This window comes from Haliaeetus albicilla, chromosome 4 (genome assembly GCF_947461875.1).
Source record: "Haliaeetus albicilla chromosome 4, bHalAlb1.1, whole genome shotgun sequence".
Classification (NCBI taxonomy): Eukaryota; Metazoa; Chordata; class Aves; order Accipitriformes; family Accipitridae; genus Haliaeetus; species Haliaeetus albicilla.
Genome location: NC_091486.1, coordinates 32,011,885 through 32,033,115, shown reverse-complemented (window position 1 = coordinate 32,033,115; position 21,231 = coordinate 32,011,885). Strand labels below are relative to the sequence as shown.

Here is a 21,231-nt window from a genome sequence, read left to right as displayed (position 1 = left end):
GGTAGATGACATACAGCACTGATTTTCACACACGGAGAAAACAAGGGGTAATCTGAGGGCTAAAAAGGAAACAGGTTGTTTTCTTAAAGGATGAACACAATGCTGGAACGCACACAAAACATTAAGAGCTATCACAAATTATACAAAAGACTTTTTCTCCTTGATGTTAATTCACTTAACTGACTTACAAGCAGCAATTTCGTGCTTCTCACAGAACTCTGACCCCATATAGATAGCATCTGCATGAAATGCTAGGGGAGCATAAAACAAGATCTACATAAAGGCTTTTGTAAGGACATCCATACACAGCAAGAATTCCTTCTAATCCATGGAAGAGAACAGGTAAAAACTGTTCCCACTATTACCCAGAAGAACAGAATGGTTATCAGTAGCTGTTACCTTTGTATAACATATATTTTTAAAACAAATCAGAGATGGGATTTAAGCTCCACTGTTGCTTTCACAGATAAGCTGCAATGTACAGAGAAGACTTCGTAAACATAGTTGCATTTTTTGCGAAGACTCTTCTAAGGGGCAGGGAAATTAAGAAGAAATTAAATTTGCATCAGAGACCCGTGTTCAAATGCACATTTTCTCCTCCTTGCCCATTTCAGTCTATAGTTTTATTTCACCAGGGAGCAACCCACTCTTAAAAATGAAGGAAAGAGAAACGGGTATTTCATTCAGGAAGTGAAAACTCTAGACTCTAGAGTGAAAACTCTAGAAGTGAAAACTTTAGAATTGTAAGATTTGCAAGTAAAACCTGTAAATTTCTAATGACCAAATAGAAGGACAAGACAGAGCAGATATTAATAAATCCTGCACTATTTCTTTTGTTCATTTGCAAATGATGCTTTGTCCAGTGCGTTCTTTAAAGCAAGTAATAAACGTGATACTATCAGCACGGAACTTCTATGCATTGTCCACTCTTGCATAACCATCATAGGCTTGGCACTTCAAGCAAAAAAGAAAAGGACACAGAAAGCTGAGGAGGACATTAAACTATTTCAGCCACACACCTCTCCAGCCATTAAACAGGGAGCAGCGCTTGCATGTCCTAATAAGTATAATATGAAGATGAACCAATAAGAAGAGGCACCAATAAAATTTGTGTCTTTTTAGATTAAAATCTGTTTCCATCAGCACAAGTTTTGAGCCCTGTCTAGGTGTTATTTAATTTAATCTAATTTGAACAATTTCCAAACATCAGCTTGATTAATTTCAACAGCATGGTGTTATGGAAAGATTTACTGTACAGCAGTTGTATAGCAGGGAATTAATAAAGAAGCCAGTTCTTAGCCCTGAGTAACATGAGGTTTTAAGACTTCCCAGATTTCTAGTGGGAATACTTCACAACACAAGCATGTTTTCTTCTGGGAGTGAAACCCACCAAAATTATTAAAAACTGAGATCAAATGGTGGTGTCAAACCCAAAGGAAATCATTCTACAGTGGAGAGATTTTTATCAAATGAAGAAAGTGGAAAATAAAGTTTTTGTTGTTGCTGTTGTGTTTTGGGTTTTTAGGTTTTGTTTGTTGGTTGGTTTTGTTTTTTTTAAACAGAACACAGACACACATGCAGAGTAATCTCCCTCAAACACAAAGCAAGTTTCTATGGTTAGGAGTTCAGAAAATTCATAACTACTGAAAACTCTTCATTAGTGTATGCAGAAAAAATTTTCCCTAGCGGAGACTGTAACGTGGGTCATTCTCTAAGCTAGTCTTTCCAATACAGAGAAAAGAAAAAAAAAAAAAGAAAAAAAAAGAAATCAAGGTAACAGCAAGAGCAGAATCCACAAATGTTTATTCCCATGCACACCTCAAAACACTGAATTACGAGCAACTTCAGCTGGACTTCTAAGATGAGACCCTTACCCTGCGACAGAGACTAGGAAGCTCAATTAGCAAAGCATGGGTCGTCTTGAGGAAATTATCTAGACAAAGATTCCATATATTTAACAATAAAGCATGCTTCCCCAACTGGCAATAACCACAGGAAGCAATCAAACTAAAAACATTTCCTAAACCTAATCTGCTTCCGTTTTTTCCTTAAGTGAGAGCCCTTTATCCAGCAAAGGCAGTGAAGGGAAAGCAGTCCATTTATTTTTTCCTCTTAGTGCTGCAATAGAGCTGACCTTACATATACCGATTTGGTATTTAACTCTTTCCCTTTCTTTTAAACAAATTTGAAAAATGAACCTAAATTGAGAAAACTGTTTTAAGAGGCAGAAATCAGCATCCATGCGGCACAGGAGAGGTTTGCCAGTTCTCCTCATATCCTGCAGCTCTAATTAAAAAGGCAGAAACCAATTAAGTTTGACAGCTTTCAGTTATTCAGAAATACCTGAATTTCTGCACCAAAGATGGCCATCCTACATCCTAGTGCAACATAAATTCCTAATTTCTATTCTGAAAAACTTAACACGACCACCAAGAAAAAAAAAAAGAAAGGAAAAAAAAAAAAGTGAAGCTTGAAAGCTTCGGCATGCCACCTTCTTCAAAACAGCGTAACCTGCAAATCCTGAAGTGATCAGAAATGAGAACTTAGTGCTTATGCTAATAACCAGGAGGTTTCTATTCAAGGCTCAACTAGCTGAACAAACATACAATCATAGAATCATTTCGACTGGAAAAGACCTTTAAAATCACATATAACGAGAGAAAATAAATTCGTAATGAGAAAAGATCAACTGCATTCCAAAATGTTTTTTTCTAAGAGGAAGGACATCAAATAGTATCTGAAAAAACAGTTCTTTGTGCTGATCTCAACACCACTTTTATTTAAATCACAGCGTAGCTGTAGCTGGTGGTGATGTGAGATCTTCCCCAGAAAATCCTGCAGAGTCCAGTGGAAGGCTGCAGATACAGGATACGCAATGACATGCTGAACAGGCACAACCGTACCATTTCCACAGGGCCACACGTACATGACTATTCACACTCAAGAAGGATCAGGCTTGAAGCAGATCCCAGGTTCAGCCCACGCCTGTGCAATTCAGTGATGAGGTGGAAGAGACAGAGCTCACACATTTCAGCAAGGGTTAGTCATGTCCATTAAGGCTCACTTTCAAGCTACCCCATAAATTATAAATATAATTAAATCGGACAAAATATAAGCTGTTGGCACTTAACTTACTTACAATAAATGCTTGGTTTGGGTAAATGGACTGTGTTTCAGCCTTTTACGTATCAAGCACCAGCTTACAACAGTCTCATTATGAGGCTGAGAATTCTTCCACTGTAAATCTTTTTTAATGGGGACTAGAGGAATGACTTTGCAGTTGTTTGTCACTAACCACTCGGAACCACGTGAAGAAAGCTGTGTGTGCACACTGACAGGCGGCCAGCGGGAAATCTCTATGTCAAATACAGGAGACCGTATCAGGATCTTTGCAACGTACAATCCTATGCAAAACAAAAGCATCAAGCACCTCATTACAGCAAAAGGTTTTGTTTAAAAACAAAGACCTTGCTTTCTGCTAATCCTCTGCTCTCCAATGTGTTCTAGACAAAACGTGAGATATCTGATTTTGCATATAACCAGTAATGCGATGTTGTTAAACTCCTACTCTTCATGGGTTTATAAGCCCGTTGCAAATAATTTGTTCCAGGATGCAATTTGGTAAAGAAGAGCTCAGTCCACAGATGATTTTAATACAACATTTGCCAAAGAAACAAAATCATGTTAAATAACATTACATTGCAGAATTTTTCTTCTTAGGAGGGCCAGAGGGAGTAAAACTAAGGACAGTATCTTTCTCCTCCTCCTCAGTTATTTTTTCTGGCTTTACATATTCAGTAAATCTGTAGGCAGGAAATGCATTTCTACATATTATGTTTTAGCCAATGGTGAATGCAAACCACAAGATATTATTTACATCCTTCTTCAGCTTCCAGTCCTTTCTGTGGCTTCAGTCTCCCAACCATCACAACTATACCAGATCTCAGGAAATCTTATAAAGAAGTCACTAATGTCTCTGCAGATGTCCCTTGCTTCTGACAGCTTAACTACCCAAAGAATCCTTCTCCTAGCTGAAATAACAGCTTTACTGTTTAACACGAAATATTCCAGGCCACTATCCCACCACAGAAACATATTAGGGCACTCATAACTTGATTTGATAATACTTGAGTTTCTCAAAAAACAGTATAAAAGAAAAGCCATATTCAGAGCATGTGCTGAGACAAACAAGAAATGAGAAATAGAGAGGGATACGAAGTATGTACCTCTAGTGCAGCCTCTCCTGCTGGGTGTCTGGGACAGAAGTGTTACTCACGGGAGACGAGGCCTTTTGTTAGTCCAAGTACATCAGCTGCTTCTGGTAGCTAACCCCCTTTGCTAAACTAGTTGCGCTAACTCGACCCGAACTTCGAATCTGTCACACTGGTTGGGTTCAAAGGGCAAGAAAGGGAGCAGCCACTGGGGCTTTGTGCCACCCGGTTAGCGCAGGGCAGCCAGGAGGCAGAAGCAATTAAGCAGGAAAATAGAGCACTTCCAGCTCGCCACCTAAATGAGTGAAAAGCGAGAGTGATGATAACCCAGACCTCAAAATACAGTTTTAAAGGAGCCTGGGTCAGAAGGCGGCACAAACAGCCGCCCCTGTTGTTCTAGTGGAAAGTTCGGCTTCCCCTGCCTGCCAGTCAGCCCCCCTAGACGTGCCGGAACGCCTGTGGCAGTACCAGCGCCATGCCTGCAGCCAGAACCACACATAAGCTTTCCAATTCATGGAAGAGAATCAGAGAATCATTTAGGTTGGAAAAGACCCTTAAGATCATTGAGTCCAACCATTCACATCGAAAGGCAAAGGTAAAGACACTATAGCTACATTTTTCCTAAATAAAACAGCTCAGTTGTTTCAACTTGTCTCCCCATTAAAAAAGAAGAAAAAATACCCCACAGCAGTACTTTATAATATGAACTAATGGAAAATATACTCATTTCACTCAAAACCAGTGAAGGAAACGCTTTTAAATTCAAGCGGCGTTTTTTAAAAAAATCATCTCAAGCCATTAATTTCCTATAAGTTTTAGGCTTTGGTTTCTGTAACTTAAAAACAAGTTTAGGGTTCGGGAGGGGGTTTTGGTTTGGGGGACTGCGTTCTGTTGTTTTTCTCTCAACTACGTAACAAAATTCGCCTAAGGGGCTAAGACTCTCTATGCCAAGTTCCACCCAGAATTAATTTTAATGACCAACATTTTTAAACCCTGAAAACTGGAACCACTAATAAGCCCTTAACTTCGGTGGTGCTAGCAGATGCCACCGTATTATGTAATTGTTAAAGCAAAAAAACATCTTCTAGCAAAAGCATTTTAATGAAGGTTCTATTAACTAGTCTCCTGGTACTGGGATAAGTCCCCTGGAATGTAACAGGAAAGTTTTCGTAGCTGGTTTGAGGTTTTATTTCTGGAGAAGAGCTGCGTACCACACTCAGGCCTGTTTTGGGATCTCCACTGGGACCCACCAGCAAGCTCCGTTCTCCTTCATGTCCATTCCTCTGTGAACCACCCCCTGGCAAGAAGAAGAAGAAATTGTATCACCCCTCCTTCATGTTACCAGATCAATAGCTGACAGAGAATCTATTGTAACTACTGCACCTACAACTCTGTCTTGAAGCCCAACTGCAGGCTCCAGTTGTAAGACAAGCTGGATGGATCTCTAAGCGTTGTAGTCATGGACTCTTTCCCTCACGTCTTTTAGATACTGGCAGCATTAGAAAACCTCATCTCTAACTGACGATATCAACAGATATGGCAGAACGGGTTATGGGCAAAAGTTACAAGTACGCACGCGATAGGACAAGCCATATTAAACAGTGTCTCAGAATAAATGTCATCAAACTCAGTGGTTACCGATGGAGGCCTTCATCCTGCTACACTTTCAGCAAGGGTTCAGCTACTGCTATGGCAGCATCATTACTACACGGTGTTATTCCGGTATAAGGAGACCACAGAAATCTTCAACAGATCTTCAGGGGGAAAATGAATGGAGGAGTGAACCACTGCCAAGAAAGAGTAGGAGCCGCTCTGTCACCTCATCCTCTAGAAGGCAGCCAGCTTCCCCTGTCTCCGTTTTCACGAGTCAATATGCAGAGAGTCTTCAGACAGCCTGCGCCCACGGCCCATTATGGGTCAGGAACTGGCATCTGGGGCTTGGCCTTTACTTACAACTCCAATCTTCCACACCCCACGCCCCTGCAGAGAGCAACTTCTGAGTGGCATTCTCTCGTATTCCTTCTTTTTCAAGGACAGAAGATCAAGAGCTGCGGGGGAAGCACTCCACATTTTCATGAAGACGAGATCACACATTTGACAACTATCCATTTGAACATTATTCTTTTAGGACCATTTACTTTTATCAGGCAGCAGGTCACATTAACAGTTTTTAATAACTACTACATCTTTATCAAACAAGTCATGAGGTCGAGGAACAAGAGTTAACAGGTACATCCACTTTCTCCGGTATGCATAGTACACTTACTTTGTTCAGCCAGTTAACGATATTTTGGGGGAAAGTGGAAAGGACCTACCTATAGGCTGGCCTACTGTGTGTGGATTCACTTGTTAAGAGTCAGCAATCCATGCTTTGGGGGCTCAACAGGCTGAATTACTACAACATTATGTACACAGAGCTACACTGGAGAATCAGACACTTCTGCTAGTGCAAATGCATGTGCTCGCTGAGAGGTGTTAGCCAAAGAAAGCGGATTACATCTGCTCTCCAATGGCTGAACTGGCTCCTGGTTCACTTTCGGATGCCATTCCAAATGTTGATTTATAAAGCTGTATGGTACATGACTACAGCCAAGACTACCATAGAGAGGATCTCTCCTTCCACGTATAGTACAGCAGAAAGGACACTTCTGCTTACAGCTCTAGGACTCAGCTTCAAAGAAAATGGAGAGCCAGGTTCCCTCAGCCTCAGGCCTTCAGCTACATTTAGGTCCCTTTTCAAGAGGAACACAGCCGCAGTGCTGCCCAGCACGGGGCCTTTCTGTCTACAGGGTTGTAATCGGAAGACTGAGATGGTGTGGTAGCTAAAGGGTCACAGAAGAGTCAGTCCCAGGTAGTGATGGCTTAAGAGACCAAGTACTCTTATTGGAATACACGTCCACAGATTTGGAAAGGCGAAAAAAATGGAAAAAAACAGAGAAACACAGATTTTTACTTTGAAGGAGAAAGTAGTCTTTTTTACTACTTTCTACCTGCATTCTCTGCGCTCATCTATTTTGCAGGTCAGCATGACACCGTGATCATATTAATATAATCAGGAAGGCTCAAACCAATGACAGAAACATTACATTCATTATTATGCCAAACCCAGACACTCAGATAATGCCTAACTTGAGCTTTACTGTCAAGCAGTACGCCTACTTACTCCATTCTTGCTCACAGGAGCCCATATGAAGTCTACCATCCAGACTTCCAACTCGAGCAACAAACTCTACTTAAAAAAAAAAGGAAAAATAAAAAAAAAAGCCCACACTTCTGTTACTCTGCATTTTCTCTAAGTCTAAAAATTGGTAGAGTGTATGACAGGTCCACCTCATTTTTCTTAATGATGTTTTTATTATTCTTTCACTCAATTAAAACAGAAATGGATATTGCATCTTCTGACTGTATAATTGTTATTGTAATCTGTTTTCGATCACTGCTTGGGAAATGGGTCCAAAACAACATAAACTATCCACAGCCTCAGAATACAAGTCATTTTCTTTTACTACGATACTTAAAGAGACATCTATCATGTTGCTCTGCTAGCATGTTTGTATTATGGCAAAAAAGTTATTTGTAAGTTGGGAAAAGACATTATGAAAATCACCTTTTACTCCAAAGTATTGTATAACTCATAATTCATAACTACATTTCTTAATAACCATTCAAAATAATAAGGCTGGAAATTGTGCACATCTAATTTTAATATATAAATAATGTAAATGCATATAAACCAAAATATGCTCAAAATATGAATTTATATTACTCTCGAAAAATAGTCTGGTTATAGTTTTGAAAATGACATGCTTCATTTCCAATATATGCCTGTCAGCTAAACTTATGACAAAACACTCTCTGTGAGTTTAGATTACCAGGATGGTAAATACTTGTATGTGAGTTTCCTCACTTATCTGAAGTTTCTGTCCAAACACAGACAAAGTCAGCAACTTCTAGAGAATGAAGCATCGGTGACACAAGAGTAACAACAGACTAATCCAGCCGCTTCTCAACATTATACAAATAGAATAGAGTATCTGAGAAAGAGAAAAAGTAACCTTGTGGCTGTACGAAGGGATACAAATAACGGGTTTTGATACAAGAAACTCCCTGCACTACATTTCTTGCCAGATTTAGTACTTTTGAAAAGATCTGCTGTCAATAGAATGTCCTTTCATCTCAGCGTGTGTCTTTGGGGAACAAATAAGGAGGGAGCATATTTAAGTGGGAGACATTTCTACTGCACTCCGAAAATGCAGTGGGCGTATAGTTCTCTCAAGAGATGCTACAGCTTCATATAAAACATAGTCTGACAGGTTATTTTTATTAATCTTTTTCTGAGCTTTTTTACCTTGCTGACATTGCTACTAACAAGGTACAGTTGGGCTCAGACTGTTTAATATTGCATGCCCGTCTGATACAAGGACATCAGTTAGAGCGAAATGACTGACAATTTTTATTATTAGCCAGGTAATTTTCTATTTAGAAAACAAGTCATATGCTTAAACTCATATCTAGAGCTACGTGCCTCTTTTCTTCAAGTTCTTCCTGTTCCTTTCATACAGCTTCTACGACTAGTGACAATCTTCTCTTTTTCCTAACATCGCTGCATGTAACATCAATAATCATTCAGCATTTGCCAGGAAATTTAAAATATATCTTGAGTTCAGACACAAGATCTCTGCCCTAGCATGCAGCTTACGACACTAGCAATGCAGAGCTCACACTTCATCTTTTAAGCATCCTGTAAATTATTTGTGTAGCCTTATTCCAATTAGAAGTGTCTCCTGGAAGGAGGTTTTACATAAAACCTCACATACTAGCAACACCAATGTTCACATCTTTAAAAATCAGAGTATGAATTACACTAAAAAAAAAAAAAAAAAAAAAACACAAAAAAACCCCCAACCCAACAACTTACAAACATTGTTTATAAGGGTTTCACAATGTCAGCAGCCTTAAATTGCTAATAGACAAATGCTGACATCTTGGTATATTTGTAAATATTCAGGGGATACCAGCAGAGCTAGTACAGGTATTCAAAAAGAAAAAACATCTTAAAATACTAGTTCATGGGGTTTTTTTAAATTCTCTAAAATAAAGGAAATAAAATTGGAAATAGGAAATGAAATATTTTTCCCTTACTAACATTTGTATCAATGCAACTGAAGACGCGGACAAAGTACACACAACAGCTGCGGTACGTGCTTTTGTATAAAGCGCAGGAACTCTGGAAAAAAAAGAAATAATTCCCAACTACAGAACTGCGACAATGTGGACAACATGACTTGCTGGCTGAGAACATACCACACACTAAAGCAGTCAACACTTGTGAATGGCCACAAGAACCTCATCTAGATGGCCTAACAATTCCCCCCACATTAAACGGCAAAGCGTATTTTCTGTCTTCGTACCACTAATCAATGTAAACTCATTTGTATGTAACCCCTGAGCAGAGACATCGCTGATGAGCATTCTGCAACAAGTACAAAGCTTGTTGGAGGGCAATTTTTTTTAGTATGGCTAGAGGCTAGAAAACATTTCTCAAAAGCCATCAAATACTCAGCTGCCTTTTGTCTGCTGTGACTCTTTCTTACATCTGCATTAGTGACACATGTCATTGTGGGGACCAATGCATCTGACCCAGGACATTTCCTACAGTAGGAACCAATTACCACAAGAGAATTTTTTCAAAGCTAGAAAGGGCATCAGTTCCTCATTCAACACAGTGCGCTGGTTTCAAAACCACTTTGAGCTTCAAAGGGAGAGCACGCTTGTTCAGTAGTTACAGAGTCTGAATCAGGCACAGGTAATCTTGAACAAACCCCCATCATATCAATTCAAAGGGACTTGGTAATACTTTATACCTTGAAAAACTGGGCCTTTAATCCTAAAACACAGCAGTAGTTACTAATTTAACAAAATTATGAGGGATGGTAATTAAAGGCCTAACTTATCTATGCCTTGCAATTTGGGATTCGAAATAAAATCCTCCTAAGTTTTACAGATTTTCAGTTATTTTGAAAAGTTTAAAAATAACATTTAAAAGCAGGTTGGGGACTGCTCAATCACAAAAATAAGAATTTTCCTAAACAGGTCCCACAACTGTTTGGCGAATATAAATACAAGACTGCAGTAAAACTGTCTTCATTTTACAACATCATAGATGCCATATTGTATTACCATCTTCCGTGTCAATGGGAGTGACAAAAATCTTACTGGTCCAAGTATTTTACTTAAGATCCAAATCACCGTTGTGGCCTTCTCCTCCCCATTCCACACAGACAGCTTTAAGGAAAACAGCAATAATAGAAAGTAACTGCAAAAATAAATATTCAGACTAGCATCTCCCTGAAGAGTATTAAACACAAATACTTTTAAAGGTATTTTAAAGTAACTGATACCATCTGAAAGTCTGTGCTACAAACCAGAAATTTTAAATATGACATAGCTGTCCGTTGAAATGACGACTTGATTACAATTACATTATGCCAGGTTTTTTCTACTATTAAATCTAGACAAAATATCCAGTACAGTAAAATAATTTAAATAGAATATAAAGACTCCCCAAAATTAAGTATTTAGGAATCTTTAAACCTCACCTTTAAGTGTTTATTCATAATAAAAAAGTTTAATACTGTTTTTCTTCCTTCAATGTCTGAATCTTTCATCTAAATTCTGAGTGAGAAATAAGTTGCTATTTAATTTCTTGAAAATACATTTCCTCACTGGCACCTTTATAGTTTTTATTATGATTTTGCCATCTTCTTCAGGCATAAAAACAATTCTGGGGAGTCACTGACAGACTCACCTTAACAGAAGTTTTCAAACTATTGCCCTATAAATAACTGACAGTAAATATACCTTATTCTATCCCAGTGAAACTAAGAAAAGGTAGGACCCAATTTATAAAGGGGGGCAGAAGGGGCAGAATTAACATTCACTTTTTCAAAGATGTTGGTTTCTTTTACTTTCCTTTGGTTCATGATGAGAATAACAGCATCCAGTTAACTAACGTGGCAATGGGTATGGGGCGGGGAGATGACTCAAAACACTTAGGAACTATTGCAGGGAAAAATAAAAATCTTACTACAGCTAATCTTAAATCTTGAATTCAAAATTGTCGGTGGCTTTCTGCAGATGCAACTTAGAGTTCCAAAATAACTCTAAACATCAAATTATGCCTAGGTCACTGACTGGGTGGATACCCTATATTCTGTTTAATGCGTATGTTCAATTGCACATATATTTTAACCAACTGTGTCTTTATTTTAATAACAGACCAGCTACTGAAAACACATAAAGAGAGACTATTTTTCTACCTCAGCAAAAATACAGCTGATACACTGCATGACCCTTCAGGAGTCACTGCTCTGTTTATTCTATCTACATGACATAATCTGATTGGAAAAGAGGAGTGGAGGGTGAAAATCAGCAAAAAGACCCGAAACTCATTTTTAACCATTGGTCATGAAAAAGAAATCACTGTCTTGCTTTTCTTACTCTTTCTGTTAAATTAGAGGTCTCCTCCCCATTATGTATCAAAAATGCATAAAATCCAAGAATTTACATTTCCTCATAATCCCCACTTAATTATATCAAAGTACGAGGCAACATTTTCCAACTATTCTGCAACAGATAAAACACAAAATACATTCACATACTGCTTGTTTCTGAACTAACAAGGATTTGCGGCTTTCATGCTTCTGTATCTCAATGCATCCAATTCTTTCAAACAGCTACACACTTCTTTCAGGCAGCAGGAAGATATTCTTCATCTAGGATCTAGGCAGGAAGACGATCTAAAACTTAACCTTTCACTTTACTCAATTCATAAGGACAAGCGAAAACATGCTTCCTTACGCCATTCAGGATGCCATTTAGAGCTTAATGTTAACTAACTGCTTAGAACAGAGGAGCAAATCTGATCAAGCTGTACTCTTCCATCTGCACAGAAGTGGATCTTCTCTCCAGTAAAGTACTTCAAATCCTTGTAAAAGATATAAAAGGTAGCACAAACCCTACGACATTTTTGCAGAAATATTTATAATGGATTTTGACAAACAGCTCTTCAACCATCCTCAGTCGGCATTTCTGTCACCCCAGAGATCTATTAGAACAGATTTCTAACTACACCTAAGCAGACAAGACCATGACACATCCAGAACTTCACAGGGCTTACAGCAACTAGCTGCAGCGTTCCGAAGAGTCACTGCATCCACATTTCTGGTACATCCGACTTTGTATGAGCACAGTAACCGCAGCTACTGATTAACATCCTGATCATACAATTTACTTTGAATTGTCTGAAACTTTTCCCCTCCATTAATATTCTGTAAATTAAATCACATGTTTTAACTGTTAAATGAATAAGAATGTATTACTATCAGACTGCGTCAATCTAATCTAACCAGCAAGCTTTTTGCAATCATTTCCTGCTCCAAATTTGAACATGTTCCCTCAGCTGTATTTTAGTTCTACATTTCCATTTCAGCAAAACCTAACTTCACAACAGCTCATTCTACATACTGGCATTTTAAGTTGCATTCAGAGGCTTTTGATGCTTATTTTCTACGCTCTTCAAAATCAACGCATATATAAATATATATATATGCACATCCATTCATACACAAACAGGTTCATGAATTGCAATCAACAATTTTGTAAATATAAGTTTCCTAGCCATTAATCATCCTTTTTTTTTTTTTTTTTAATCCTTATGGAGTGAATTACTAACTGAGAGAAGACGCCAATTCTAGTAAGTGAATGTTACCCAACAGGGATATAAAGCTGTCAACACCATAGTGCTCTTGCTTGCTCTAAACTCTCTCCCAGGCTTCATATGTTTTTTAAAGTGATATTAGTCTTTTTTTCCCAGGGACATTTATGAAACCTGCCTCTCCTGAACATCTGAGCGCTCGTGATTTATTACATACAGGTTTTAAAACAGACAGGTTAGATAACTGCTGAAACATTTTAGAAAGCACTGGGTTAGTCAGGCAAACCAAAATTGGACTCTAACACATTGGACTGACGCTAACAACATCGTAAACAGTACCAAAACTTGTAAATCCCCTATTAAACACAACCTTTAAGACCCCGTTTATCTTTTTAGTGACCTTCACTAGTTTATTATAGCTGCTGTAATGGCCCTTTGAATTAAGTACATTCAGGTTAGGAATAAAAAAAAAACCCATGAGAGTCATAAGGCAAAATTTCTCATGAGAACAACTGAATTTCTGTCTGCACTACGAAAGCTTATTTTAAACCACTTTTTCACTCATAAATCTGGAAAGAAAGCTAAAAACACCTACAGCACTATAATATTTCTCTATTTCTCAGGGAAGTCACTGGAAAAATAATTGTAGCAAACACTACGACTATAAAACTTGTTACCAAAGGTCATCAGTTTCATCATAGCACCAGTTAGTTAAGAGCTTATTGCTCTGTTCTCAGGGATTAAGTTCAGAAACAGATATTATTACACCAAAAAAACCACTTGACAAGTAGGAAAGAATTTCAGCATTTACATATCTAAGGCCCAAAATGAGACAAAAAAAAGAATTGCTAGCATCTGTCTTTGCTTTCAAAACCTTTAGATACACTTTATAGAATTAAAAAAAAAAACCACAACCTAAAATGCTCTCTAGTTTCCAGTAACATATTTCAATTTTTTTTTCCCAAATGAAGTTCACATTCAATAAATATTAGCACTTTTTAAAGCTTGAAAAATAAGAATAAACTTAAAGACTGAAAACTAAAGCCTTAGATGTCATTTCAATACAACTTCCAATAGCTTCCTTTTTATCAAACACTAGCAACAATACTAAAAGAGCCTTTATTAATATTTATTAGAAGAGAAGTTTTATACTAATTTGCCAGTATATTAAAAGTAAGCCTTTCCGCGAACATCTACAGCTGCATTTCACAACTCAAGTGAAAAAATTACTAACACCACAGCAATCACTGCAAAGATACAGACTTCCAGAAATACCCGAAACAGTGCAATCTGCTGTCAGAAGAAGATCACTTAGTCACACAGGTTCTTAAAGATTAAACTTGAAAAAGAGCAGAGGAAAAAATATCTGGAAATTAGCTATGTTGATTTATCTTGAGAGCATTTCCAGGAGAAAAAAAAAAAATTAAATCAATTTTAAACAGCACCATTATCTTATTAAAAAAATCTGCCTTAACTAATTTAGTATTGAGTATTACAGAACCTAGGTAAGTATTCAGACAAGAATAATTTTCTTCTTGCTTTCAGTATCAATAAGGAGTAATGAATAAACTTTATTATGAATAGCCTAAAACCAAAGAGTTTGAGACTGTTAAAAGAACATCAGCTAAGGAAAAAAAAAAAATTACTCCTGCATTTCCTATTCCCTCACACTTTTACACTCTAGTCTGCACCAACTTTATAAATGAGCTGAAGAGTAATGAATGAAAATGTAAGCTCTTAAAAGTTTGCTTTCAGAAATGAGAGTCTTTGTCTTAAGTGGAAGAAATCTTCCATAACTTAACAGGCCAGATTCGAGCTGAACCACCGATATAACTATAAAAGCCGGTGAATTTCTCTTGGCTAATGCAGCTGCAATTAGAAAGCAACATATATATTGCAAAACCTTTAAAAACATTCCTTTAAAGTGTGTTTCTATAAATGCCCCAAGGAAAAAGATTTTAGTTCCAGTGCTAACATTCTCTTTAAAATCAACCAGCTATAATGCCTCAGTCTCGAGAAAGGCATCCAAAACTACATATATTACTTTTTATGTGATTAAATAGTTCATTTTTACAATTATTCAACAAATTATTTCTCCACCAATTTGTAAGTCTAATAGTACTACAAGCCTTTCACTGCAAAGCTGTTTCTTCTTTTTCCGTACATGAGAAGAACACGAAGAAGAGGTTTAAAAAACAGACATACAGTCATCCCAAAAACATAAAAACCTGGTGAGATCTCTTACCCTTCATTAGGTATACAAATGAATCCTATGTTTTTAAAATAAAACAAATCTGCAGCCCCTTAGCAAACTTCAGCAATTAGGAAGCCTATTGAGCCAAAGAGGTCTAAAACAAGCGTCTAATGGTAAAATCGCTAAATAAACCTCACGTAATAGAGAGTCATGTGACGACCGTAGCAAAGTATCTCTTGAAATGTCATTTACACAAACTCTTTGCGTATAAACAACTACATTTGTGTGTTACCGCTCTGCACATTTTAGAACAGAGAGATTTTCTTTAAAAAAGGTAACGTTATTTGAGGCCTGTCCTGCATTATTTTGCTCACAGCATCTAGCTAATTTCAAGATTTTAAAATATATTTTTCCTAACACGACGCCGCACTGTGTTAAATGCGACAGCATCAGAGTTAGGATGAAAAAAAGAGGGCATTTAGGAGAAGTGACTGGAGAGTTCGGCGGCTTGGAAGAAAAGCGGGGGGGGGGGGGAAGCAACCACGCGTGTCACTTAAACGTGCTCTAAACACAAAATTGACCAGAAACTAGAGAGCGAAGTAAGCATGGAAGTTAAAGTATTCTAGAGAATTGCAGGAAAGCTGCAAAACTAACGCTCAAAGATTGTGCTGAAAGAGCTGAACCTTGCACGCGTTTCGCCCTGTCCTCTTTTACAGCTGCCACAAAACGCTATTTACGGGAAGGAAAAAATCAAAAAATAATCCCTAAACGCAAACAGGGACGCTGCCCTTCTTCCCGCCCCGGAGACCCCGTTCTCAGAGCTACGACAGCGGGCGTAACGCTCCGAGGCCGTGTCACCCGCATCCCTGCGCGCAGCCGGGCTGCCCCTTCCTCACCTGGGGACGATGCCCTCTTTTGTGGGCGCTGCCCAGGCCCGCCGCCCCGGCCGCTGCCGTGCCCTCCGGGAGCCGCCGGCGGGGCAGGGGGGCTGCCCCGGCGGCGATCCGCCAGCTCGCATGCAGGAAGCGCCGAGAGCAGGGCCCAGCTCTCCCCCAGTTACCCTCCGGCAGGATTAGGCCTGCCCTTTTGCGGGCCGCCTAGCTAGAGCCCGGGCCTAGGGGTGGCCTCTTGAGGAAGGCGGCCTTCTGACGCCGCACACCTCGGCAGAAGTCCTTCCCCGGACCCCTAACACCGCGGCGGTGTGGAGCAGGAGAGCGGGCCCGAGCCCGCCGGCTGCCGCGCGAACCTGCCGCCACCTCGGCGCACGGTGCCGACCCGCCCGCCGAATGCCAGCCCGGGCACGCCGCTCTGCGCGCCCCGGCCAGCGGGGCTGCCGAGCCGGGCCGGGCCGGGCCGGGCCGGGCCGGGCCGGCGGTGCCGCCGTGAGCGCGGCCGCACGGTTACCTCCCACGGGCTTGGTGACGGCGCCGTTGGGCCTCCCGCGGGTGCCCATGGGGCTGCCGTTCTGCTCCAGCCTGGCCACCTTCCCCGGGGGGGGCCCTTTGACATCGGGGCTGCCGCTGCCTCTGTCGGGGCTGTCCCGCAGGCAGGGGCTCTCACTCCTCCGCTCCATGCTCGGAGACGCGGCTCCCGCTGGCAGGTCGCAGTAGAAGGAGCACGGACCTAGGGCGAGAGAAACAAGGGGCGCTTCAGCTGCCGCCGGCCCGCGCTGCCGCCCGGCCCCGGGCCCCCGCAGCGCGTCCCCCGGGCGGCTCAGCCCCGTGAAGCCGGGCGAGCGCCGGCCGGGCGCGATGCCGCCCCGCTCCCGCCGCCGCCGAAAGCGAGCGGTTCGGCCCCGACGGCCCCGGCCCGGCCGCCGCGGCGGAGACGCGAGTCCCGCCGCCCGACCCCAACCTGCCGCGGGCGGGGGCGGGCAGCGCTGCGCCCCGGTCCCCATCGCGCCGGGCAGGCCGGCGGGCAGCCCACCCGCCCGCCGCAGCCAGGTGCTGCGCCCCGGGTCCGGCGTCAGCCCCGGCCCGCCCCCGGGGGCCGCGGGGAAGAGGCTGCCAGTCCGGGCGGCCCCGCTGGCACGGCCCCCCCCACCCCCCCGCGCCGTCCAGCTGTGCAGCCACGGAGCAGCCGGCTGCTGGCGAGGAAGCCTCTAGCGAGCGGCTCCCGGGAGCTGCCGCTGTACTTACTGCTTATAGCCTGTCTGTAAGTTGGCTGAGTTGGGCTCTGTCCATGGATCAGAAGTAGAGAATCCAGGGTGGAAAGTTTTCTTGTTTCCTCCTCTCACGCCGCTTTCTCCCCTTCTACTCCTTCCCCCCACCCCCAGCCCCCTCCTTGCCCTCCTCCGGGGGTGCCGAGGCGGCGGGGCCGGGACGGCAGGGGCCGGAGCCCCTTCCCGGAGGGTCCCGGGTGGCGAGCGGAGCGGTGCCGAGCGGGGAGGTCGGGGCGAGGGGGCGGGGAGCCACGGGGCCGCCGGCTCCGGCGCGGAGGAGAGAAGGGAGAGGGAGCCGACTTCTCACACCTTCAGCGGAGAAAATCAATACCGGGGGAGACGGGGGGAGGAGAAGAGGAGGGAGCGCCGCTCTCCCGGGCTCCGCGGCGGCGGCGGGTGCCTGACGGCGCGGGGAAGCGGCGGCGGCGGCGGCCCCCGGTGTGTCACTTTCAATCGCTCCTTCCTCTGCCAGCGACAGCAGCGGCAGGAGGGACTCGCCACAGAGAGCGGAGAAACGGTTATTAGTTGCGTTGAGTCATCGAGGCAGAGTGAGTCCTTTTTGGGGTTGTCCTCGGTTTCGGGTTTGGTGTGTGTGCGCGCCCGTGTGTGTGTGTGTGTGTGTGTGTGTGTCTGCCTGCCTGTCTGCGCGGCGTTCCCGTCCCAAGGCTGTGCATCCCAAACATCGCCACCCCTCCTCGCCTCCGACACCCCTCCCCCTCCCCGCCCCCCCGCAAAAATCAAGTCTCGGTGCTGTCTCGGGATCGGGCGCAGACGGGCGCGCAGCAGCCCACCTCCTCGCGGCCCGGCCCGCCCCGCGCAGCCCCAGCCCCAGCCCGGCCGGCCCCGCTGCGTGCAGGGGTGGGAGGCAGAGACCCACCTGGCAGGAAATTAAACATCAATAAATAAATACTGCAGCTAGCTCGCACACGAAAAGCGAGCGCGGTGCCGTACGGAGGGAGGGTCGGGTGGGGAAGGGGAAGCGCGGCAGGACGAGGCGGTGATGACAGGAGAGACCCAGGGCAGCAGGGGGCAAGGACGGGGGCAGTCGGGCCGAGGGAGGGCCGAGGGGGAAGGAGAGGAGGAGGAGCCGCGAGAAGAAGGGGAAGAGCGGGGGGGAACGACAGAGGGGAAGCCGGAGTTGGGGAGACCGGACCGACCGGGGAGGAGCAAAGCTGCCACCGGCATCCAGTCCAGGCGCCCGGGTCGGTCCGACGCAGCCGGTGCGGCCTCGCCGCCTCCCGCCACCCGGCCCCCCGCCCCCGCTCCGGGGAGCCGAGCGACGGCGGGGACCCTCCCGCCGGGGCGAGGCGGCAGTAACTTCTCGCGGTGCGGCGGAGGCTGCCGCCCCGAGGAGCCGGTCGCGCTTCCTCCGGGGCGCCGAGAGCGGGCGGGCAGCCCCGCGCCAGGTAGGGCCCCGCCGTCGCCCTCCTCTCCGCGCCCGGCTCCAGGCAGTTACCGGGCTGGCCCTGAATAATTGATGGCGGGAGCCGGGAGGAGGTGACAAGCGGACAGGGAAGCGCTGCTGCCGCCGCTGAATTATTTAATAGCGGAGCTCCGCGCAGGGCATGACAGCGCTGGCGAAGCGCGGCCGGCGGGGAGGGGAAAGCTCCGGCGGGGAAGTCGCAGCGGGGCGGGATCGGGCCCCTCGCCGATCCCGGGGAGGCCGGCGGACGCCCGGCAGGCGGTCGCCCGGCAGGCGGTCGCCTCTCCCTGGGGTGCAAGGTGCACTCGCGCCGCTCCCCGGGGCCGGCGGCGGAGCGGGCGCTTCTCCCGGCGGGGCCATGCCCGCCGGCGCGCCCCGAGGGCTCGCAGCGCCCCCTGCCCGGGCCGGGGGGCGCAGGGGAATGAGCCGGCGGCCCCGCGCCGCCGAGCCCTCCCCGCCTGCCCGGCGGCGGAACGAGCCCGCCGTTAAGGTGGACCGAGGAAATCCCCTCCGGCGCGCGGGGACTGGCGGCGGACGGGCGGCGGGGGAGGAGGGGGGGGGCGGCGGGCACCTTCGGTGCCCGCCGCCCCCCCCCTCCTCCCCCGCCGCCCGTCCGCCGCTGGCTCCCTACAGGGCGCCGCCCTCCCCGCCGTGCCCCCTTAAGAGCTCTGCCTTTTACGGTGGCGCCGGAGGGTCAAAAAAAAAACAGGGGGCTACGGGGGGGGGGAGAGGAGAGCCCCCCCCCCCCCCGCCCCGGTCACGGCGGGACCGGGACGCGGCGGGAGCACCACCGCCACCGGGCAGCCCTGGCAGCAGGTTTCCGTCCGCCCTGTAAACGCCCGGGGAAGGTAGGGTGGGCGGCAGCGGTAGCCCCGAGCCTGCACGCAGCCGTCCCGGTGCGGCGATCCTCGCCGGTGCTGCCCCGGGATTTGGAAGAGGGGAAGGGTAGGTCACCCGCGGGAGCTCGGCCGCCGCTGGCCCCGTTGCCCCCCCTTCCTCCCTCCCTCCCTCCGAGCGGCAGTGACAGCCCGCCCGCCCGCCGAGCGCTCGGGTCTCCCGGTGGGCTCCGGGCCGCCCCTGGAAGCAGTGCCGGGAGAACCAGCGGATCCCCGGGCGGGGTAAGAGAAAGAATCGCTTCGCTCCACATCCGACCCCCGGCCCGGACCCGAAAAGCAGCGCCGAGTGCGGCTTCCCCCGCCTCGGCCAAAGGATTCATGTCTCTCCCCGCCTCGGAAGGGGCAGGGGGACCCGCCGCCGAAGTCTGGACGCGGTGCCAGCCTCGCCCCGGGACAGCAAGCCGTGAACGTGGGTGGGAGCCGGGTCCCATCGCCGGCTGAAGTTTGGGGGAGCCAGAAAAGATGCGGGGGACAGCGGAAGGCCGGGGGCGCGGGGGCCGCCGCCAGGGCCGGGGGCTCCGGGAGCTGTCGGAGGAGCGAGCGCCGGTACCGGGAACGCGCAGCAGGCTGCGGAGGAGGAGAGAGCGCAGCGGCTGCCGCCAGCCAGATCTCCTGCCGTCCCTTCCAGAAAGGAGCCTCAAAGTTTGGAGAACTCTCGTTTTTCTTTTTAAATAACCCGATCTAACTTTTCTCCCTTCCCCCACCCCCCCCACTAAATCTGACAAAGGTCAGCGGCAGCTCTTATATGGAACTTAACCTTTTCCACCAGCTATCGAATAATTAAATAATGTTTTGTTCTTACCTTTGATGTTGAACTACGAATTCCCGCGGATCAATGGCCAGAAAGTTAGAAGAATTGGTGATTTAGGACTTCAGTACTTCTGGAAAAAAAAAAAATGCCAATGGTTTAGCCAGGATCTTCCCTGTCTGATTCGTTACTATTATTATATCTGATGATGTGGATGGATGGAGAGATTCAATCCAAGCCCATTAATGAGCTATTTTATAAACACCACCGTCTGAAGATCTTCATTTACATTTTGTCAGTGATCCTTTCCTTAACAGCAGAGACGTGTGGCGACAGCGCGATTACAGGACTTTAGTAAAGCTCCTATAAGAGTACAACTGGCTTGTTAATCGATTAATATTTTATTAAGTGTAAATATTTTATAAAGTTTTTAGGAAAACTATCAATTCTAAATTATTAAACTAGTCAGAAGGGCATGTGAATAATGCATACAATTAAATACATTTAAATATATATGTAGCGATTGCTTTATTTGCCGTGAATCCTCTGCACCTTTCTCTCGCGTTCGGGTTTTTTCCCCCACCGGCAGCTTGTTTCTTATTTGCGTGTTCACTGGAATATCAGGATAGCCAAGTACATGCTTATTCCTGTATTTATAAACCGAATGTTTAAAAAAAATACTCTTTTAACTTTGAAACCGGGGCGGTAATAATTTGAAAATTTTGATGCGGAAGCAAAACTAGTAAAACTAAGGGGAAACCGAACCGACTGCGTATAAATTTTGCTGGTTGGTAACTTCTGTTTTGTAAACACCATTTAATTTAGACAGATTTTATGACACACGATGCTTATTTTTCTTTTACATATTTTTCCCAATAAAAG

General features: G+C 45.2%; 1 protein-coding gene across 2 annotated transcripts in view; it reads right to left on the bottom strand.

Moving 5' to 3' along the window:
* The window catches only part of SATB2 (SATB homeobox 2), a 135,802-nt gene extending 115,077 nt beyond the window's left edge, over positions 1-20,725 (bottom strand). The window contains exons 1-2 of one of the 2 annotated variants that reach the window (XM_069781802.1): positions 20,404-20,725; positions 16,526-16,744 (exon numbers count right to left, since the gene is read on the bottom strand). In XM_069781802.1, the coding sequence (XP_069637903.1) occupies positions 16,526-16,694 (169 nt within the window). In that variant the 5' untranslated portion in view covers positions 16,695-16,744; positions 20,404-20,725. Of the gene's footprint in view, positions 1-16,525; positions 16,745-17,259; positions 17,969-20,403 lie in introns of those variants that run through there. The other variant, XM_069781801.1, reaches the window with a different exon arrangement.
* Between the last annotated feature and the right edge of the window lie 506 nt (positions 20,726-21,231).